The sequence below is a fragment of the Sycon ciliatum genome, chromosome 11, assembly GCF_964019385.1.
Source record: "Sycon ciliatum chromosome 11, ocSycCili1.1, whole genome shotgun sequence".
Classification (NCBI taxonomy): domain Eukaryota; kingdom Metazoa; phylum Porifera; class Calcarea; order Leucosolenida; family Sycettidae; genus Sycon; species Sycon ciliatum.
This window is the reverse complement of record NC_088653.1, coordinates 28,298,635-28,320,146: the sequence shown is the minus strand read 5'-3', so window position 1 is coordinate 28,320,146 and position 21,512 is coordinate 28,298,635. Positions and strand designations below refer to the sequence as shown.

General features: G+C 48.8%; 1 protein-coding gene across 2 annotated transcripts in view; it reads right to left on the bottom strand.

The window, feature by feature from the left end:
* The window catches only part of LOC135827325 (uncharacterized), a 347,133-nt gene that overhangs the window by 33,504 nt on the left and 292,117 nt on the right, over positions 1–21,512 (bottom strand). For both annotated transcript variants that reach the window (XM_065339846.1, XM_065339847.1), the window contains exons 37-40: positions 21,022–21,213; positions 11,381–11,587; positions 9,267–9,362; positions 2,207–2,440 (exon numbers count right to left, since the gene is read on the bottom strand). In XM_065339846.1, coding sequence (XP_065195918.1) covers positions 2,207–2,440; positions 9,267–9,362; positions 11,381–11,587; positions 21,022–21,213 — 729 coding nt within the window. The remainder of the gene's footprint in view (positions 1–2,206; positions 2,441–9,266; positions 9,363–11,380; positions 11,588–21,021; positions 21,214–21,512) is intronic.

Below are 21,512 nucleotides of genomic sequence, written 5' to 3'. Positions count from 1 at the left end.
GCTCCTGCCTCAAGGCCAGAGCAGACGGAGCAGTTTCACTTAAAAAACCGAAACCTAGCAGGTACATCAATTTTATTCTGCATTGACTTTTGGATTGTATGGACTCAATGTACAGTGCAAAGTAACCATGGTGACCCTCACTGTACCGTGCAAAGTAACCAGGGTGACACTAACTGTACCGTGCAAAGTAACCAGGGTGACACTCACTGTACCGTACAAAGTTGTCATGGTGACACAATTTCCAAGAATGCAACGTTCGGCACACTTTTCATAGATGTGCGCTCTTTTGTGTTGCATGGTTTGGTTAGGATGAGGTTGATCCAATTGCACCAGCTCTTTGATCCTGGGTGGTCAAAAATGTACCAACCAAACGCACCCTAAATCTATCCTGGACCTGGATCATGCTGGCACGGTATGTTCCGGACCGGTTTAAATTTGGCTATGGAAAATTAATTTTTCATTAATACCCAGTTCTGCCTCATTTTCTCTATGCTCGGCAGCTGAGTCCACAAAGGTCGAAACAGTTCTGTCCGCAGATTGAATATAATTTTAAGTTACAAATATGCAAGCATATCATGTAATTTTGCTGTACGAAAATCGACACTATGTGCTGAGAGTTGCAAGCAGATTCAGCAGGTGAAAACGTATGCCGATGGGGCTTTCCCCAAGGACCACGACGAGATCTGCACGTGAAAATCCATTCAGAGGGATTCGATCCAGTATGCTCAAGTAAAGTGTTGAACAATTGCATAGGGGCATGGTCCAACAATCACATAGGGACAAAGTGCAATAACTGTCCACTGCAAAGGAACAATGACCAACAATTGTATAGGGAGAATTGTAAACAATTATATAGGGAGAATTACAAACAATTGTACAGTCGCCCCTCTCTAATCCGGCGCCTTTTGCAACGGCATTTTCTGCTGGATAAACAAGGGTGCTGGATTATCAAATCCTGCCCTCCAACCCGGCCCACCTTTCAACATACAAGTTTGTGTCGTACGTCAAAACTTAGGGATTTTCTGTGTCAATCCAAGTACTTTGTGGAATGCATGTCTCTAACATACACTTGGGAATATCCGTGTATGTTACATGTGTTGTTTATGTTTCAATGCTCCCTGACAGTATGCAATGTACAACTGCTGGATTAGAAAATAGAATTATGTACAGTTTGAGTGATTTGTTGCAAAAAATCGCTGCTTGAGGACATGATAGAACGAGTACATAGGGACATGGTCCAACGATTACATAGGAACATGGTCAATTGTATAGGGATATGTTCAATTGCATTGGGATATGGTCAATTGTATATGGATATGTTCAATTGCATAGGGACAATGACAAACAATTGTATAGGGAGAATTGTAAACAATTATATAGGGAGAATTTCAAACAATTGTGTAGGGAGAATTACAAACAATTGTACAGTCGCCCCTCTCTAATCCGGCGCCTTTTGCAATGGCATTTTCTGCTGGATAAAAAAGGGTGCTGGATTATCAAATCCTGCCCTCCAACCCGGCCCACCTTTCAACATACAAGTTTGTGTCATACGTCAAAACTTAGGGATTTTCTGTGTCAATCCAAGTACTTTGTGGAATGCATGTCTCTAACATACACTTGGGAATATCCGTGTATGTTACATGTGTTGTTTATGTTTCAATGCTCCCTGACAGTATGCAATGTACAACTACTGGATTAGAAAATAGAATTATGTACAGTTTGAGTGATTTGTTGCAAAAAATCGCTGCTTGAGGACATGATACAACGAGTACATAGGGACATGGTCCAACGATTACATAGGAACATGGTCAATTGTATAGGGATATGTTCAATTGCATAGGGATATGGTCAATTGTATAGGGATATGTTCAATTGCATAGGGACAATGACCAACAATTGCATAGGGATATAGTCAAACGATTACATAGGGATATGGTCAATTGCATAGGGACATAGTCCAACCGTTACATAGGGAAATGGTCCAACAATTGCATAGGGAAATGGTCCAACAATTGCAAGCCAAATCCTTATGTGGACAGCTTTGGGGTTGATCTTTCTGCACAATCAGGAGTAAGTTTTGAAATACTAACCGGGGACCTGTTCCCACAATTGCAAGCCAATGCGGAATGTTCACGTCCCTGAAAAGGGACTCGTCTTAGCAATCGCTAGCATATACTGAATGTGGATATTTTGGCAAGGGACTTACAAGAAATATTTCTGGCGAGGCTGAATTCCTGATTAAATTCCCGAGTGCTCTGAGCCAGGGCTAAGTTTCCGGTGACCAGATAGTCGGCAATACAATCGGTGTCGCGACTGCATTCAGTGACATTAACTGATGATGTATCCACTGTACCTGTGTTTGGTGGCTTAGTCGGGTTGAAGTGCTCGTATGAATTCGGTGTGAAGTAGGCAAATGGACTCTGGGTCGACGTAACCTGGTCTGTTAGCGTTAGGTTGACGTTGGAATTGTGAGTTTGGTGTGCATGCACATGCGAACACACAAACGCACACACGCACATACGAACACACATACACACACACACACACACACACACACACACATGAACACACATGCAAACATACACACATGCATACACACACACACACATACACACACATACACACACACACATGCAAACACACACACACACACACGCATACACACGCAGACACATGCACACACATGCACACACACACACACACACACACACACACACACACACACACACACACACACACACACACACACACCTTGACCTTGACCTTGATCTTGCCCATTGCGTAAGCAATGATAGCGAATGTCGGAAAGTTCAAGTGAGAACACGAGCGCAGAACTTGGCATGTCGTTTCAGGTCTCCTGGTCGACGAAATGGGCGTCCACAGACACATAGAAGAGGATCAGGAGCGGGCCGTGGCGGTGGGGTGCTACTCGCAACTCGTCTCCAGCCGGGACGATCTTGGCAACTCTCAAGCCAGGTGGTCACGCCGAGGTCCGCCAGGTCAGTCGATACCACATCTCGCCACCTCTTCTTCGGGCCGTGACGAGGACGGGGGGCAGGCAGCTCGCCGAACAGCAATTGCTTCGGTGCGCGTGAGTCGTCCATCCTGCCGACGTGACCCAGCCAACGAAGCCGGTGGCGACGAATGATGCGGGTGATATCAGGGTCAACACCGAATGTAGCTGCTAATGTGGCCGTTGAGATCCGATCATCCCACTGTTGACGACGGCCGATACCCACAATGGACCGAACACACTGATGGTGAAACGTGTTTAGCTTCTGGAGGTGGCCTGCCTTGGTGGTCCACGTCTCCGCACCATACAAGAGGGTCGTGAGGACGACAGCCTCATAGACACGCCTCTTGCTGCGAAGCGACAGGGTCTGGTTATCAAAGACAGGAGCTTTGAGGGCTCCGAACACAGCTGAGGCTTTCGCAAGGCGAGAGCGGACATCAGCACAGGCAAGACCATCCGAGGAGAGCACACTGCCAAGGTAGGTGAATTGGTCCACCACCTCAATCGTGTCTGCTCCAACAACAACGTCACGGCGATCAGCAGACTCACCCACAGCCATACCCTTGGTCTTTCTCACACTGACCGTCAGGCCCCAGCTGCTTGCGCATGTGATGAAGCTGGAAGTCATCGCTTCGAAGGCAGGCCGAGATGTTGCGTAGAGTGCAGCGTCGTCAGCAAACTGGGATTCTGTGACCGTTGATGACAGAAGCTTGCCCTTCGCCGTTCGGTCACCTACTAGCTTCCTCCCGACTTTATATCGAAAGGATATGCCAGCGTCCGGACAACTGGACCTCCAACTGGCAACGACGGCAGAGAAGTACAAATTGAAGAGCATTGGTGCGAGAGTGCAGCCCTGACGCAATCCATTCCGCACAGTTATCGGGTCAGTCAGCTTGCCATCCACCCGAACAGAAGCAGTCATGCCGTTGTGGAGTGACTGAATGATGCGGAGCATTGCCGGCGGAACACCAAGCTTTTGGAGAACCTGCCACAGCGCTGCACGCGGGATACTGTCATACGCCTTTCTCAGATCGACGAACAGGACATATGCATCTGAATCATGCTCCAACGTCTTCTCCATCAACTGCCGTGCGACGTACACCATATCGACGCAGCCACGTCCCTTTCTGAAGCCGCACTGAGAGTCTGGCAAGACATTTTCAGCGATAGCTTTGAGGCGGTCCTGCAGAATACGGGCAAGCAGCTTGCCGACAACGTCCAACAGACTGATGCCGCGCCAGTTATCACAGTGGTGTAGATCTCCCTTCTTGGGGATGGGCACAACCACTGCATCACGCCAATCATCGACTACAGTGCCTTCGAGCCAGGATTTACGCATGATGGTCAGGATGCGACTGTGTAGGTCTTTGCCACCATGTAAGACCATGTCCGGTAGAATGCCCGACTGACCGCCAGCTTTACCCGCTTTCATGGTCCGCAGTGCAGCCTCCAGCTCAGCAACAGTGGGTGGCTGGTCCAGCTCAGGAATAACAGGGCGATCCGCCATCATCTCGACCACAGCTGCGTCAAACTCACTCTCAACGTTCAGGACACCCTGAAAGTGCTGCAGCCATCTTCCACTGACAGCCTCGGGTCCATCACTCAACGTGCCATCTTCCAAATACACAGCAGACGGCTGCATTGGACGGCGGCCTTGATGGAGCGTCTGCAACTTGCGGACTGCAGCCCAACGAACAGAACAATTGTTAGCAGCATTTTCAGCTTGGGATGCGATGTCTTCAATCCAAGTTTCCTTGGCACTCCTTACAGCCTTCTCCACCTCACGTTGTGTCTGACGAAAGTTCTTGCGTGAAGACGCGGTGTTCTTCTGCAACATGACATCTCCAGCGGAATTCTTGATATCAATCAGCGGAAGAAGCACAGTCTCACTCGCCTTAAACCAGTCGGGTTGCCTGCGTTGCCGTGGTCCCAGGACATCCTCTGCTGTACTGCACATTATATCCTTCACTGCTTGCCATTGGTCAGCTGCAGTGTCCGCATCAGCAGTATCAGGGAGCTTGTCTGAAATTTGTTCAGCAAAGCTCTTGCGAACGGCCGGGTCACCCAGCTTTCCGACAGCAACAGGTGCGGGTTTCGGCACAGGGCGAGGCCTGCGGCACAATGGACGATCAAGTAGAATCCTGCTGCGAACCATGTGGTGGTCTGTCCAACAGTTGGCACCTCGCATTACGCTGACATCAAGACAAAAGCGACGGTGTGGCTGCCTCATGATGATAAAATCTATGAGATGGGTTTGCTTCGTAGCTGGGTGCATCCAGGTCCCACGCCTCGACGCAGGTTTCTGGAAATGGGTGTTCATTACAGACAGCCCGTTGGTAGCACACCACATCAGAAGCCGCTCACCAGCATCATTCCGCGCACCGTGACCGTATCTCCCCAACACAGCCCTCCATTCGTCTCCTGCGTCATTGCTGCTGCCAACTCTAGCATTGAAGTCACCAAGCAGCAACAGAACATCACTGGCTGGCACACCATCGACCACCCTCTGCAAATCTGTAAAGAAATGATCTTTGACGGGTGCAGTAGCTTTACTGGTTGGTGCGTACGCACTCACAACTGTCACATACAAATCATTCCTTCTCTGCCATTCGCCATGCACTCGAAGTTCCCCCGCCTCCGCGAGCTTGAGACGGGCCACAACCAATCTCGAACTTACAGCGGTCCACTGCTCACCAGCACGTCTCCAAGCCTCCGTCATCCCTGGGTTCAGCATAATTCCAACACCTTCGTTCCTACGCGCAGGACCATCGCCATTTGGTAGACGACGACCTGAGTGCAAGAACGTATATCCATCAGCTCTCCAGACATCGGACTCGAACCACTTTGTCTCTTGGATCGCAGCGATAGCAATCCCATATCTCCGAAGCTCCGCGACCAAGAAATCCAATTTACGATCGATCGACAAATTATTATTTTGCCGCTTTCTGCAGATCCGCTCGTCTCCAGAGTCCTCGACAAGGGAACGAACATTCCACGTCGCGAAAGCGAGAGCAGCTCCACGTCCACCACCACCACTTCCTTCCTTTCTCCTCTCTGTCTGGTTGGACTTCGTCGTCGTCCTCCTCACCATTCCAAATTCAAATTTTCGAAATTCTCAAAATGAACTTTCCGACTACTTGTGCAGTGAGTGCGCAACAACAACTCCGCAGTAGCTTGCAAGGCCACTGGCGGAGGTCACCACAGCCCTGCCCTGGTCTACACCACACGGACAGGGCTGTGTTACGTGACACAAACGACTTGAGGTCAGAGCACTCAAAAATGCAACCAACCTCTACTGTACCAAGCACACACACACACACACACACACACACACACACACACACACATACACACACATACACACACACACTTGCGACTTAGATTGAGAGACTTGCGACTTAGATTGGACAGTCATTCCACAGTGGTGTGGAAACCAATGCAGATAATCAATAAGCCATAATCCAAGCATATCAAATGCGTTCACTGCATACCGTCCACAATACACTAACCGGGCGCTTTTCTACCAGAACATATCAAAAACGGCAGTTTGTTGGATTTCTCTTGTTCATAAATAAAGCATGTGTCGTCCATCCTGTACCGCTCTGCGCCTTACTTGTGGACACGAGGAGTACAGCGAACTGCCCTTTTTTTGGATATACCATTAATGGGAGTGTGGCTTTGTTTGTGTGGATTCTTTATTCTGATGATGGCACCATCGCCAATAAGAGGATTGTTCGGAGGATTGTAGTGTTGCCTGTTAGGGAGTGATGATGGCATTGCGAAACATGTCACGCAGATCAAAATTATCTGAAATGGCTGTTTTTTAAAAAGGAGGCTTTGGTTTGGTGTCGCACTCTAAACTATTTTGAACCATACATGTATATGGCCCAGATTCGGCAAAAATTAGGGTTAGGGTGATGATTTCACAAAATGGCTTTTCCTAATTCAGCTTATACAGGGCATGGGAGGTCAGGAAACAAATTACTACAGGTGTGGGTCGACGCATAGTGGCAATATAGTATCTCAAATACAGAAGGGTATTGTAAATTTTAAAATAATCCAAAGCCATAAACATGTTATCAGAGGAGGGAAATGTAAGGGAGATCCACCAGACTGAAGGAAGAGAGATGGATGATTTTTGTTTGCGTGAAATAGGGCTTAGAGGATAATGCCGGCAGAAAAATTGGCAGAATTCAGTACTTTTTCTGGTAAGTTTCATGCATGTTTGGTATGTGGATAAAGAAATGGAGCAGAATTCGAGGAATTGCCCGCCATAAGGTTTGTATGGTTCTGCCAATTTCGGTGCAAAAAAAGCAGAATCTGCCACCTTTTCGAGCATTATCCGCCAAGGCATAGGATGAAATGACAAGGCAGGTATGTGGGGGCAGGCTTCTTGTAGCCCATTGGTGCTGCAGGCTGTAATGGCCATACACAGTTCTGCAGGGAATTTTGCTTGCTCCTCACTCAGCACATTCCAACTATGACTACATGTACTGGCGTGCTCTGGCGCGACACACCAAAATCTAGTACAACTGTTCATGAACAAGCAAGACCACAGCCTTTCAAACCTTCCCACTGTTCATAGTATGCATCTATGGATCTGCTCGCTCATTCGCCTGGCATTTAGAACGCGAATGAGCCAAGAAGGACTTCAACTCAAAGCAGTTTTCATACCGCGCTTGCAGCCTTTTTCTTCGCAAACTTAGGCCTTGTTTACACGACAACGATTGAAAAAAGTTTTTGTCAAAAACGTTTTCAAAAGAATACGCTTCCACAGATTTTGATCAGAGCGTTTACATGACAACGCTGAAAAACGTTTCAAAAACGTTTCAAACGAAAATCGGCTTCAAAGTGTTTTTCAATCGTTTTCGTTCCGTTTCGTTCTCGTGTAAACGGCAAAAACATGTTGCTTCTACGAGCCTTGTACTCTAAACATGCCGCCACCACCCTGCGCCAGGCCAACTTTTTGCACGTGACCATTGCGCGCCAAAAAAGTGTTGCAGTGTACACGATTATCGTTTTCGTGTAAACAGCAAAAAACGTTTTGAAAACGATTGAAAAACGTTTTTCAATCGTTGTCGTGTAAATGAGGCCTTACTGCACCCTGTATGAGCTCTGTTTCGCGTTTGCTTTGTGTGACGCCCAGAAGCAGCTAATGTCCCCGTACTTCAATCCGCTGGATCATGTCATCCAGATTTTCCTTGCTATCGTCATCTCCGCTCTAACTGGGAACGATTTCTTCACCATTACCCACAGCAGCAGCTACCTAAGAAATGTCGTCCTCCCTGAGTGTAGGAGGTGGAATAAGTTTGATCTGCTCAAAACTCTTCGTATTGACTAGAGGAGTCGTCGCAAGGAATATTTTTCAGGAAGCCCTGCGACTTCTCTGATTGCTGAAACCCGAGGCGGCTATGGTTGCTACTTCTTCAAACAAGGACGATTCTCTTTGGTTGCACTTCGCTGCAGTTGAGTGTCCACGCGACACCCTTTTTACAAAATTAATAATCATTTTCCCAAAAAATTGTTTTCACGCCAAGCCTGGTTTCCGCGGAAGTTGGGCCATATTATCAAGAGTGGATAACCTCCCCGAGTGTGCAACATCTGATCCAGCTCTGCATAGGGGCTTGGTCGAGCGTAATCAGATCTTTGCATCATAATACTGTACAGATGTGAGGGGAACCTGGGGAGTCACGAGCACTGTCTGATCAAAGACAATGGTGCCCTCGAGATTGGCCTTGCTCTGGTGTGGGGCGTGACACATGACATCAGCGAATCTAACTACTCGACCAAGACCTTATGCAGAGCTGGATGAGCCGTTGCACACTCTGGTGGGAGGGTATGTACTGTTGACATTATTATGAGCATGACACAAGCAGACTCCCCTACTGATCAAAGCCAGTTTTCCAACTTGAGTGCAATGGCCTTATTTACTTGCAACCATGGATCAGCAGGTGTCATACGAGGGAAACCCAAAGAGGAAATTTCGAAAAATTCCAGGATTTAGAAACTTGAACTTGACTGTCTAGCACCAACGGGAGTGGCCTGAGGTGGTTTGCCGTATTTCACCGAATACAAGTCACACCTTTGCACACTAAAATCCAAGGGTAAAAGAGGGGATGCGACTTACAATCGAGCATGACTTACTATTGAAGTCAATATATCAAATCAATATGGCTCAAACCTGAAAATTGGGGTGCGACTTATAACTGGGGAAATACGGTACATGTATATAGAAATTACAACAACCGCTTACATTGCTTTGCTTGCTCCTGGAGGGTTGTGGATCCACCACCCATGTCATCATTATGGTCAATATCAAGCAGACCGGTGAAGTTTGTATTGTTTTGCACTACAAGCAACAGAAACGGGCACATCTAGACATAAATCAAACGTACTCCTGTCACTGACATGCAAAAAAAGCTTCCGCGGAGACATTTTTTTAAAAATGTTGGTGTTGAACAACCTGAACATTGTGGTCTGCCTGGGTGCTTTGGCATTCTGGTGGCCGCTTGTCGTGTTGAGAAGGTGGTCGCTAGTCACGGTGTATATTTGAATGTGAGAGCATCCTTGGAGCATCCGTATCTGAGTAAGTGGGCATGTGTACCAGGCTGGTCTCTAGTAACGGTGGTCTTAAAGTACAGGTTATAATGTGTTCACATTTGAAAACGCTTATTTACAGTAAGGTATCCAGTTTACTCGGAGACAAACACACGATAATATTCAGAAAACGGACACACTTCATCAGGCTCTTTAAGAACATCTTGCAGCTGGAGAGACTGCCGGGTAGGTCTTGTCTCGGGGGCACGGTGAGTGGCTGGTTTAGGCAGCATCTGCTTCAGAGGGCTGGATGCGTCTAGATAGCAGAGCTTGTAGGTATAGGCAAGTGCAGCTACCAGGCGACGGAGTGCCAGGCTAGGGAGCCAAGTACCTGCTCCGATGATGTGGAGGGCCCTTCGTTGGATCTGGTCCAGCTTCTTAAGATGGGACGAGGGTGAGCCCATCCACACTAAGGGGCAATACTCGAGTGTGGGTCGCACAAAGCCGTTGTAGACGCGTTGGCGGCTCTCGGCGTCCAGAATGGGAGACGCTCGCTTCAAGAAGCCAATCCGCTGGTTAGCACGGGAAGCTAGGGAGCGGAGGTGGAAGGAGTAGCTCAGGGTGTCGTCAAAGGTGACTCCCAGGAGTTTCAGCCGACTCTCTTCACTGACCGGTGTGCCATCAAATGTTGCTCGAGGGAGCTCCCAGGGCTGGCGATGGTGGCCTATAGACATAGCCTGCGTCTTGGAGGGCTCAAATTTGATCCTCCACTTATGTCCCCAACGGGAAAACGCATCAATGCCCTGCTGGAGGAGCTCGGAGCCACAGTCAATGTCAGCTCTTGATGTGAGGCAGTGGAAGAGAGTGGTGTCGTCAGCGTAGGCTGCTAGCTCCATACCTGGTGGGAGGTGGTCCTCGCCATCATTGGTGTAGAGGATAAACAGGGTGGGACCAAGGATACTGCCCTGCGGCACGCCAGCTTTGGTCGGGTATGGACTGGAAAGTTCACCTCCAACTGCAACCCTCAAGTGACAATCAGTCAGGTAATCCCTCAGCCAAGCGAGAAGTGGACCAGTTACACCATAGCACTGTGCCTTGTGCAAAACGCCTACATGAGAGACGCGGTCGAATGCGCCAGCCACATCAAACGTGTGAAAAGGCCCTTAAAGATACCGTATTTTCCGGGGAGTTAGCCGTGCCTTTAAATGCCTTAACAACTCAAAAATCGCCCCTGCGCCTTTGACTCCAAATGCTGGCCATGAATCAACCAGCGACACAGCGTGTCATGCACAATATGCATGTATAGTGTCAGTGGACTTCTTTTGGTGTATTTTTTTTCATGCACAAAATCATTTTATGTTGTCAGCTCAGAGTGAGTGATAAACAAAAAGACATTTTCCTGGATATTCAGCCGTGCTTCTCGAATTGGTAAACATCTTGTATGACATGTGCTAGCACTCTAGTACCCATCAAGTTTGGACGGCAAAAAAATCAAAATCTGACGGACGGCTTATCAGCCAGATCTCGCTAACTGCAAACATCCGTGTTCCACAAAAGATATCCGGATAGGTGAGAGGACCGGATAACTGAACACAGATACTGTATGTATCCATGATATATGCTGGATATCGGTAAGCAACAAATTTATTTCGGAAGGCGAGGGATCCGGATAAAAGAGGACTGGATAAGCGAGGTCTGACGGTCCTTGGAATGTCAAAAAAGATATGAAATTTGGGCCCGGGAAGGGAGAGGGGGGGGGCATAGACCCTGGTGCGGCTAACGCCCCAGAAAATACCGTAGTACTTGTGGAAAATACAAGGTCTGACTTACTTTGAAAGGCAACAGCTAGAATCGGATGGCTCTGGACTGATATGTTTGCCCCGACGCTTCCAATGCGGGCAATAATGCTGTTTGTACTGGGCTGAAGATGGAAGTTGTCATTACCACGTTCAATGTCCTGTGAGGTCAACCTTCCTTCAACCTCAATCTGTCCTTGTTTCGAGTAGACCTCCAATGTGTCCGTTTTATTGTCTTGAGCTAAGATTCCAGCAAGATCACATGTGTAAAAATAGACAAAGTACACCCGGAATACAATGCACGTCTCATAACTATGCATGTATATGCGCTCATTCTCTTCTGATAAAGGATAGTACAGGGAGTGGCATTAAGGATAGTACAGGGAGTGGCATTAGTCTTTTGGACGCTGAGTCGACTGGTTTTGGTCCGAAAAGGCTGCGATGCAGCGTATCTCCTTTATTCCCAATCGAACATGGTTGAACAAGCCGTCACGTGCTCCTGGGTGCCCAAATCACCTGGTCACCACGCCAGCGGGCGACAACTTTCACACCAAGGTTCAACTCGAGTGACAGGACTGCACCCAAAAAAGGTCAAACAGGCTAGTAAGTTGTACCCTGCAGGCACGGTGACCAGGTGACTGGCGTACGCAGGAGCACGTGACCGCTTGTTCAACCATGTTCGATTGGGAATAAAGGAGGAACGCTGCATCGCAGCCTTTTCGGACCAAAACCAGTCGACTCAGCGTCCAAAAGACTACAACATATGGGCCAATCGCGGTCATCCGTGCTTTTATAAGAACGAAATGGCGCTTTTAGTGACATTTTGCATACAAATCCCCATCTAGTAGGGCGCAGTCACCCAGTTTCGGTGGAAGTGCGCGAGTTCGATTGGGATTCAAGTAGGAAGGGAACGTCTCAGCTTTCTCGAACCAAGACCATTCGACTCAGCACCCCGAAGACTACAACTGGTGAAATTTTAATTTTTGCCTTAAATGTAGGTTTGCAGTAGGGTAAACCGTAGTTATCGCCGTGGACCGAGCAAGCCGGCCACGCGGCCGAGGCGGCGCAGCAACCAGCGGGGCTGTACGCACAGCCGCCCTGGCTGCCCCTTTCAGCATGGGGCGATCGCACGCGGGACCAAGGAGGTTGAGGGCACTCTTGTCTCCTGCTTGTTGGCACAACAGCAACTCTTTGCCCTTGCGCTCTTTGAGGTTTTCGTTTCATCATGGAGCTCTCACAGACTCAGCTGGCCGTCATCAGGGAGGCAACGGCCTCCGCAGTTTCTGCTGCTTTAGCTCAGCTTGCGCCAACTTCGCAGGAGCAGCACACTGCAGCGGACCCCACACCAAGGGTGGAGGACCAGGCCGCGACGAGTGTTCAAGGTATGTTTCCTGTGGCGCCCAGGCTGCCCTCTTGTGTGGCCCACGTGTCAGTGGACATCATGCGCAAGATTAAAAGCGTTGAGTATGTTGACCTGGCTTCGGTCCTGCCCAGTCGTGCCGTCTCGTCTGAACCTCCTGCCAAGCGTATTCGCCTGGACGAGAGCGCAGATTCGGCTGTATTCATTTCCACAGTGTCCACACCACGGAGGAAGATCGAGACACTGGTGGACTGGACCGAGGCCTGGTCGATATTTAGTATCATTGCCTGTGACGGCGCTCCTGGTCCTTGCAGTGGCCTCCTGGAACACCAGCTCAGAATTATCCAGGCCGCGCAAAAATACCGCTTTGCTGCGGTCCAGGAGTACGACGTGCTCTTGCGCCAGGTGATGGCAAAGGACCACACCCTCAGCATAGGAGATATGCACACCGAGCTATATACCCAGTGCTTTACCGGGCAGGCACTGAGTTTTTGCAGCAAATGCAAGAGGCCTGGCCACTCTGCCGCGTCATGCCTGGCGAAGGCATCTCCGCAAGCGCCTTTTCGTGCCCCCGGCGGCAATGCAGTGCCGAAACCTGTGTGCAAGCAGTACAACAAGGGCAGCTGCACCTTCGCCAACTGCTCGTATTTGCACCGCTGCACCTTCTGCCAAGGGGCTCACAAGGCCATCGAGTGTCCCTCACGCAGCTCTGCCTAATCTGCCCAGCCTGCCCGATTCCTCGTCGCCACAGAGTAGTAAGTCATGTCTCACATCTGTTTTCACCCCTGTAAATGTTTTGGCTTTAGAAGCTGAACTAGCTGGCCACCCTGATCGTGCTCTTGTTGATACTATTTTGTCTGATTTACGCGACGGCTGTCGTGTTGAGTTCTCCGGTAACCGCTCTGCCTCAATTGTTTCGAATAACCTTGCTTCTGCCTCGGCAAACCCCAATATTGTGGACGCTTATCTAGAAAAGGAATGCAAGCTGAATCACACTAGTGGCCCATTTGACACCCCTCCTTTTGTCCCCCTGCGCACCTCTGGCATGGGCGTAGTGCCCAAGAAGGATGGCAGTCACCGATTGATTATGCATTTATCTGCCCCGGCGGGGAATAGTGTTAACGATTTTATTGATCGCGAAGCCGTTTCCTTTTCCATGATTTCCATTGACACTGTTTGTGACCATGTTAGGCGAATGGGCCGCGGTGCCCTTCTCTGCAAGGTTGACTTGCGGCATGCGTTTCGCATAATTCCTGTCCATCCAGAGGATCGCCCATTGCTAGGTATGTGCTGGCGTGGCAAATTTTACTTTGATCTGGTATTACCGTTTGGCTTACGTTCTTCCCCATTCATATTCAATCGCTTTGCCGACGCACTTGCTTGGATCTTACGTAAAAATTACTCTGTCGACAATCTGGAGCACTACCTAGATGATTTTATTAATGTATCTCCCCCGGCCTCTTTTATTCCATCGTCTACCGCTGCGGTGCACATGGCAACCATCTTGCAAGTGTTCGACAACTTGGGCATTCCAGTGGCGGAAGGCGCAGACAAAGTGGCAGGTCCCAATACCACGTTGACAGTGCTCGGCTTGGAGATCGACACCATTGCCATGGAGATGCGTCTCCCAGCACCCAAACTTCAGGAACTGCGGCACCGGCTTGCTAACTGGAGTATCACGCAGCATTGTTCAAAGCAGGAACTGCTATCTCTCATTGGACTCATTCGCGGCAAAGGTGGTCCCGGCCGGCAGGACATTCCTGCGCAGGCTGATCGATCTCAGCTCCTCGGCAACCGCTTTGCAGGACACCATAGCGCTGACAGCAACTGCACAGGAAGACATTCGCTGGTGGCAGGAAATGCTCCCACTCTGGAATGGCAAAGCTCTGATCAGAGACCATTATTGGTGCAAAGCGCCGGACATGGAACTGTTCACCGATGCGTCAGGTGCAGGCTTCGGCGGCTTCTTCCAAGGTGAATGGTTCAGCAGCTCTTGGGAAGCCTTTCCCGGACAGGCGGCTTCAGCAGCAATTATCTGGCGCGAGATGGTCCCGGTCGCTATGGCATGCGCCCTGTGGGGACACAGGTGGTTGGGCAAGAAGATTCTGCTCCACTGCGATAACAAGGCAGTGGTGCAGGCATGGAAAACTGGCTCTTGTAAGCACCCTGGCGTTGTCGAGCTCATTCGGAAGGCCCTGCGCATTTCCGCTCTGAACAACTTCATTCTGCTCATAACTCACATTGCGGGTGCGGACAACACAATTGCCGATGCCCTTTCCAGAAGTCAGCTGTCACGATTCCGCTCATTGGCCCCAGAAGCAGAGAGTCTGCCCTGTAATCTACCGGAGATTTTGTGAGGACTCGCTATCTCCTTTCCCCGCGGCGGGAGGAGCAGCAGTGCCAACATTGTTCGTGTTTGTTTGTTCCCCTCTCCCTCGTCTCAACCTTCTCATCTTCCTCACGATTATGCATGCATGGCTCTGCTGGCTTATGGTATGCCTGCTTATTAGCTACATGTTTGTCTTGTTTTCTTTATGGCTATCTCTGTCGTGGCGGCAGCGCATTGGGTATCGGCTTGGACGTTAGATTCACAATTCAAGTAAACTCGTAAGATTACTTCGAAACACATAGCAGAATTGTTGGCGCTTTATCTATGTCTGGGTCTCAGCGAGACAGCGGCGTGTGCGTGCGATGTTGGCTCAGCGAGCATACGGCTCCCGGGTTTTGGATTCCCCTAATGCAGGGCCCCAGCGGGGTAGCGCCACATGACACACAGGCCTCAGCGAGGCTTGGAGGGGCAATTATATGCGGAGCATATTGGGCTTAATTAACGCAGAGGCCCCAGCGGGGCAGCGCCACATGACACACAGGCCTCCGCGAGGCTTGGGCTTGCAATTATTAGCAGAGCATATTGGGCGAGCACCAGCACTGTTGTTACTGTGGCTCGGATGTCCCAGCGGGATGTCGTGCGCATAGAAATAGGCCGGTGTCCCTGCGGGACGGCAGAGCAAGGCAGCTGGCTCCTTGCATGGCAGATCGCAATGTCACACTAGAGTCATGCAAATTTCATGCTTGGGTTCACGATGCAGAACTGCACCCCAGGCACTGGCATTGCGCGCCAGTAACATCATGGGGCCGAACGCGGTCAGGGTTATAATATGCCACCTACCATATTTTGGGAGGCGCCTAAGCTAGGGCCATTTGCCCAGCGCATGCACGCTCTTGCTTGCGGTCAAGCTGACCAATGTGTGATCTTCTGTCTTTCCTTTGCGGTGGCTGCTTTGCACAGGAAATGAGCGGGCGCTTCAGCTAACGCAAAGTGCCAATAGTCTGGTAGCCCTGTCGGTGGCTCCGAGTACGCGCAAGACCTATCAACCTGGCATTAAGGCGTATACCAAATTCGCATCTGCAGCGGGGTTTAATCCACTACATCCTGGCAATGAAGACATTGTCCGGTTCATTACATCACTGTCGCAGACCGTGTCAGCAGCAACTATCAAGGTGTACCTGGCTGCAACAAGGTATTACCTACTGTCTCATGGCTCATCCACAGAGGGACTGCGCTCCCAGCGCCTCACGGCCGTCCTGAAGGGCGTTGAGCGGAAGCAATTCGACACACGTCAAGCAGCTCCACTGAGCCAAGCAAGCCGGCAACGCCCGGCGGTTAGCACATCAGATATGCTGCGGCTTAAGGAACATTTGAGCACATCGACTCACCCGCAGGGGATAAGGCCATGATTTGGGCCGCCGTAGCGACGGCGTTCAACGGCTTGCTACGCGTCAGCGAGTACGCCTCTGCCTCAGCCTCCAGCACCCCAAGCGTCAGCACCTTGACAGTAGCTCAAGTCCGGGCCTCCGACACCAGAGTGGTGATTGAGCTGGGCCCCACCAAGACAGCGCAGTTTGGCGGCGGCGGCACAATACTACTACGCCCGAACGCCAACAAGGATCTGTGCCCAGTAACCGCCATACAGGATTACCGGCGCAAACGGAAATGGCCGAATGCGCGGGCCCCTTTCTTCATCTACAACAGCGGCAGACAACTCAGCCAGAAGGACATCAACTTCTACCTGAAGAGGGCGTTAGGACCCGGAGTTAGCAGTCACTACCTGCGTAAAGGGGGTGCCACGGAGCTGGCTTCGCGCAGCGCCCCAGAGTGGCAGCTGCAGGCCGCCGGACGATGGCGTAGCTCAGCGTACAAGCAGTACATCCACACAACGGCGGGCTTGCCTTCTCTCTAGCAGGCGGGGTCGCGGGCCTTTCTACCCAAGCTGCCCTGGGCAGGGTACTTTTGGAGGAGCAGCAATTACCTCGTGATATGCACATTTGCCAATGATGTCTATCCGCCTGTCACACGGTTGTGGCAGGCGTTCAAATACAGGCGCCCAAACCCCAAACAGTACTGTGCCTGGATATGTGTGTGGCTCGGGAGATGGGCGATAAATGTAGGTTTGCAGTAGGGTAAACCGTAGTTATCGCCGTGGACCGAGCAAGCCGGCCACGCGGCCGAGGCGGCGCAGCAACCAGCGGGGCTGTACGCACAGCCGCCCTGGCTGCCCCTTTCAGCATGGGGCGATCGCACGCGGGACCAAGGAGGTTGAGGGCACTCTTGTCTCCTGCTTGTTGGCACAACAGCAACTCTTTGCCCTTGCGCTCTTTGAGGTTTTTTTTTTTTTGAGCAGCAATTACCTCGTGATATGCACATTTGCCAATGATGTCTATCCGCCTGTCACACGGTTGTGGCAGGCGTTCAAATACAGGCGCCCAAACCCCAAACAGTACTGTGCCTGGATATGTGTGTGGCTCGGGAGATGGGCGATAACTTCCCCTTTAAGGATAGTACAGGGAGTGGCATAAAGGATAGTACAGGGAGTGGCATTAAGGATAGTACAGGGAGTGGATAGTACAGGGAGTGGCATTCAATACTGTATGAGAAGTTTCAAAATGCCTTGTTGACTGCACGAATGATTGAGAATTAGAGGTCAAACGAATACTCCGAATATTCGAATGTTCGTTCGATAATCTCAACCGAACGAATAATCGTTATGATGAACGAACACAAATACTTTTGCATAGCGCTCTACTACATCCGCTGGCACTTTTGGCTGGAAAGGCTTTAGAGTTCTCTTCGTACCTGCTGCTGTACTGGTGCCGTTCACTGTCTCTGTCACCAATTCAGCATCATTGAGATTCTTCTCATCATCGCTCTGTGGCAGCGTGTCCATGTCGGAGTGATCGCTTGTTTGATCATCATCTGAATCTCGACCTAGCTCGGTCGCATCATATAGCGTGATCCGAGGAGCGTAACATTCCTCGTCGTGAGTATTGAGCAGAAGAGCATCGTCAGGCAGAAGCCCGGCGACTTCCTGGACAATAGATTGCCGCTCGGTAGCCAACCATTGTCGATCTCAAGAGGCGACAAGTGACACAGTGGTGGACAGTTACTCTCAACTCATATCCATATGTCCTTATCCTTTCTACATTTCTCACAATGGATACCCTTCACAAAAGGCAATGATTACCTTTCAAAATCAATGTAGAAAACTTTGCAGTTGTAAACGACCGAATATTCGTTCGTTCATTTGTTAACAGAAAGAAAATTCGAGTAGTCAATATTCGTATTCGTTTCACCCCAATTGAGAATTGACTTTTGTTTGGATAATCAATTCCAAAAGTACAAGTACAGATTATTTCATTATTACATCCTCAGTGTTGCATTGCGTACATACGCAATTTGCCTGGTCCGCGTGTGTTCAAACTAGAGTAACTCAGTCAATTCTTTAAAAAAATATGTATCTGCAAGAAAAAACTCTCAGCTTGCGGTAGAAACAATCGTCGAAGCTTACGACCCCGGGGTTTTTTAAGTTACGCAACTCGACACTGAAAAAAAAAAGAACGCAGACTGCGAATTTTCCTTATTTTGATCATTTTGCGCTACCTGCTGTCATAGAAACTATATTAAAAATTATGGTAGCGGATATTGGGAGTCCTAAAAACCATTGGAGGTCCATACGTGGAAGGAGAGCGAAATGGCACCTGAGTATTTGGTGTCTTGCCCGTGCTCAAATCCGTCGAACGAGTGAATGAAGTTTGCTGGACTGTAGCATGGCCACTTGGTTTTGCTCCAAAGCTGAGTTTAGTTTTGTTCCACTTCTCCAGACCATTCCAGGAAGCTCAAGACCATGGATTTCGTCCAAGGGAAGGTAAAGTTATCAACCTTTGAACAGCCAATACTTTTATAGGAAAAGTTGCCAACAAACAGGACTCATAGGAAAAATATAAATATATGGGTGTTGACAAGGGGCGGCATCAAGGTAGCATGTAAATTTTGCACCTTTTCCCTTTCTTTATCATCAGGCATACAGGTACCGTCTAAGACCATGATTGGGAGACAGATGACATAGTTTTAAGTTCTGCTTGGAAAAGGTAAATGTTTTTAGCCATGCTGCAACCCGCAATTAATTTGGAGCTCGTGGCGTGGAAGGCGGGAAACACCCAAGCAGCCAATGAGATCTTCGGTCGTCGACACAATTTGGAGTGGAGCTAGTCTACTCACCGCCCAAGGACTTAGGAGCTCAATCTGCACCTTAACCCATTGAACGCTGATGACGTCTATAGACGTCATGGAAAATGCTCCCGTGCGTGGGATGACGTCTATAGACGTCACGGGATATAATAGTGATTTCTGGCACTGTCTGGTATATAAAAGCACTTTTAATGAGTTGGACAATGACCCTGGCTCTTGTACCATAGGTCGTCGGTACGAATCCCGTTCGGTTACACTATGCTTCTTTCTTTCTTTCTTTCTTCTCTTTTGAGCGATATTTCAGCTGTAATTGCACTCATTTAGCCTATTTCATGCAATTTGAGCAAACTTGTGTCGAATATTGCGGACTGTATCGATTCTGTCACCCTGTGGTTGATAGTCTTGGCAATCATTTCCAAAATATTTGAGGACCCCAGTTGCCAGAACCCTGGAGTTTTAGAACTTTCTATTGGCCCTCTGTTTAGCATTATATGCAGAGCACCATAGGCAAGGCCCAGCAGCGCTGAATGGGTTAATCCTTGAGGGTGTTACGAGGTGATTTGGCTTTTTTTAACATTTGGCATTTTTTAACAAATGTGTAAAATTTGCTTTTCTTCTGGCTGTTTCTCTGCTCCGGATGGCGGTATCGAAACATGGGTGGTGGCAAATGAGAGCCACTTTATCGTAGATCAACATTGACCAGAAAATTTGGTGCGTATAATTTAATTCTCCCTGCCACGTTGGTATAACTAGTGGTGGGCGCTTTGCCATTTTGTGTAAAATGTGTAAAATGAGCCCCTGAATGGACGAGGAGGGCAGTGAATTGCTTCCGCAGGGCCTTTGGACGACGTCAGGCCGTCTTGCCATCACTAGAGACAGTAATGAAGAACAGTAGGTCACGGAATACACTCTGTGAGAACGAAAACATAGCTGCGATGCTATGCTATCTATCCAATTCCACCGTATAACACAGCCACTAGTTACAAATACAAAAACACGGCTTTCGCAGCATACAATGCAGTTCACTCCTCTGTTGACAGATTCATTTTCATCCACTAGCAATCCTTGAAGTGATACCTATCAACTTCAGAACATTAATGACCGAATATCCCAGTTTGTGATGCCATTTTACAAATTTGTTAAAAAATGACACACCAATTATTTGAATCCTGAGAATACTATGAAAGTTGGACATGATTCAAGACACTTTCCAAAGAGGGATCATTCCCATTTTGGACACAACGGGCATGAAGCATAGCACTTCCACTTGCAACAATTCATTTGGACGTAGCTTGTCTAGAAGTGACTGAAAAAACGTCATTTTACAACCATGTTAAAAAAAGCCAAACCACCTCGTACAGTCAACTCGATCCAACCAAATCTCAAGTGAGCGGTGATGCTTTTTTCTAAATGATATTTGGGGAGAATGAGCCTTGGCCATTATCAACCAAATTGAATTCTTTGAACGTACAACTGACTCAGAAACATGTTTATTTTGAGTGACCAGTTCAAACTGTTATGTGCAAAACCAATGGCAATAAGTGTACGAAAATGCACATCTATTCTGGACGAACTTCTCAAGCGAATGATGAAAATGAATGTCTATTGCATGATTGCGATAAAATGATCAACTGTAGCACCTACTCCACTTTTATGTTTATGTATCTACCGGTATGTCATTCGGATCTTCCCAAGTTGTACACTGTACTGTTGAGATACCGAATTCAAATAAATCAATACCAATACCAATACCAGCAGTAAAACAGTGTCAGTCATGAATCCAACTTACCCACTGTGATGGCTATGCGAGTGATCGACGTGAAGTTGGCGGAATTATTCATCGGGACGATCTCCATTCGAGCAACAATTGTCATGGAATACCCCTTACCCGTCGCATGTGCAAGTGTATACTCTCCCACCACATGAAAATCAAACTTGTTGCCAGCCATGCTCACGAAATGTGGATCCCCGTAGCAGAAACCTAGACACGTGAAACGCCAAAATTCACATAGTACAAAAAGCAATTAGTGCTGCCACCCTTCATAGTCTCGGGAACACAAAGTGTTACTTCAAAATGAACCATCGACAGAAAGGCTTACACACAGCCTATATTATGCAGTCGTCCCTCCTCACCAAACTACTCCACCGTGCCTCGGAACGGCACACCAACTCAATTTCACACTATTGTTCGGCTTCTTGTCCAAATTCAACCGATTTTCACGATTCAAACTGCGCTGCAAAGCCGAGATCCAAGCGTTTTATTTTGTTGTCCATCACGCA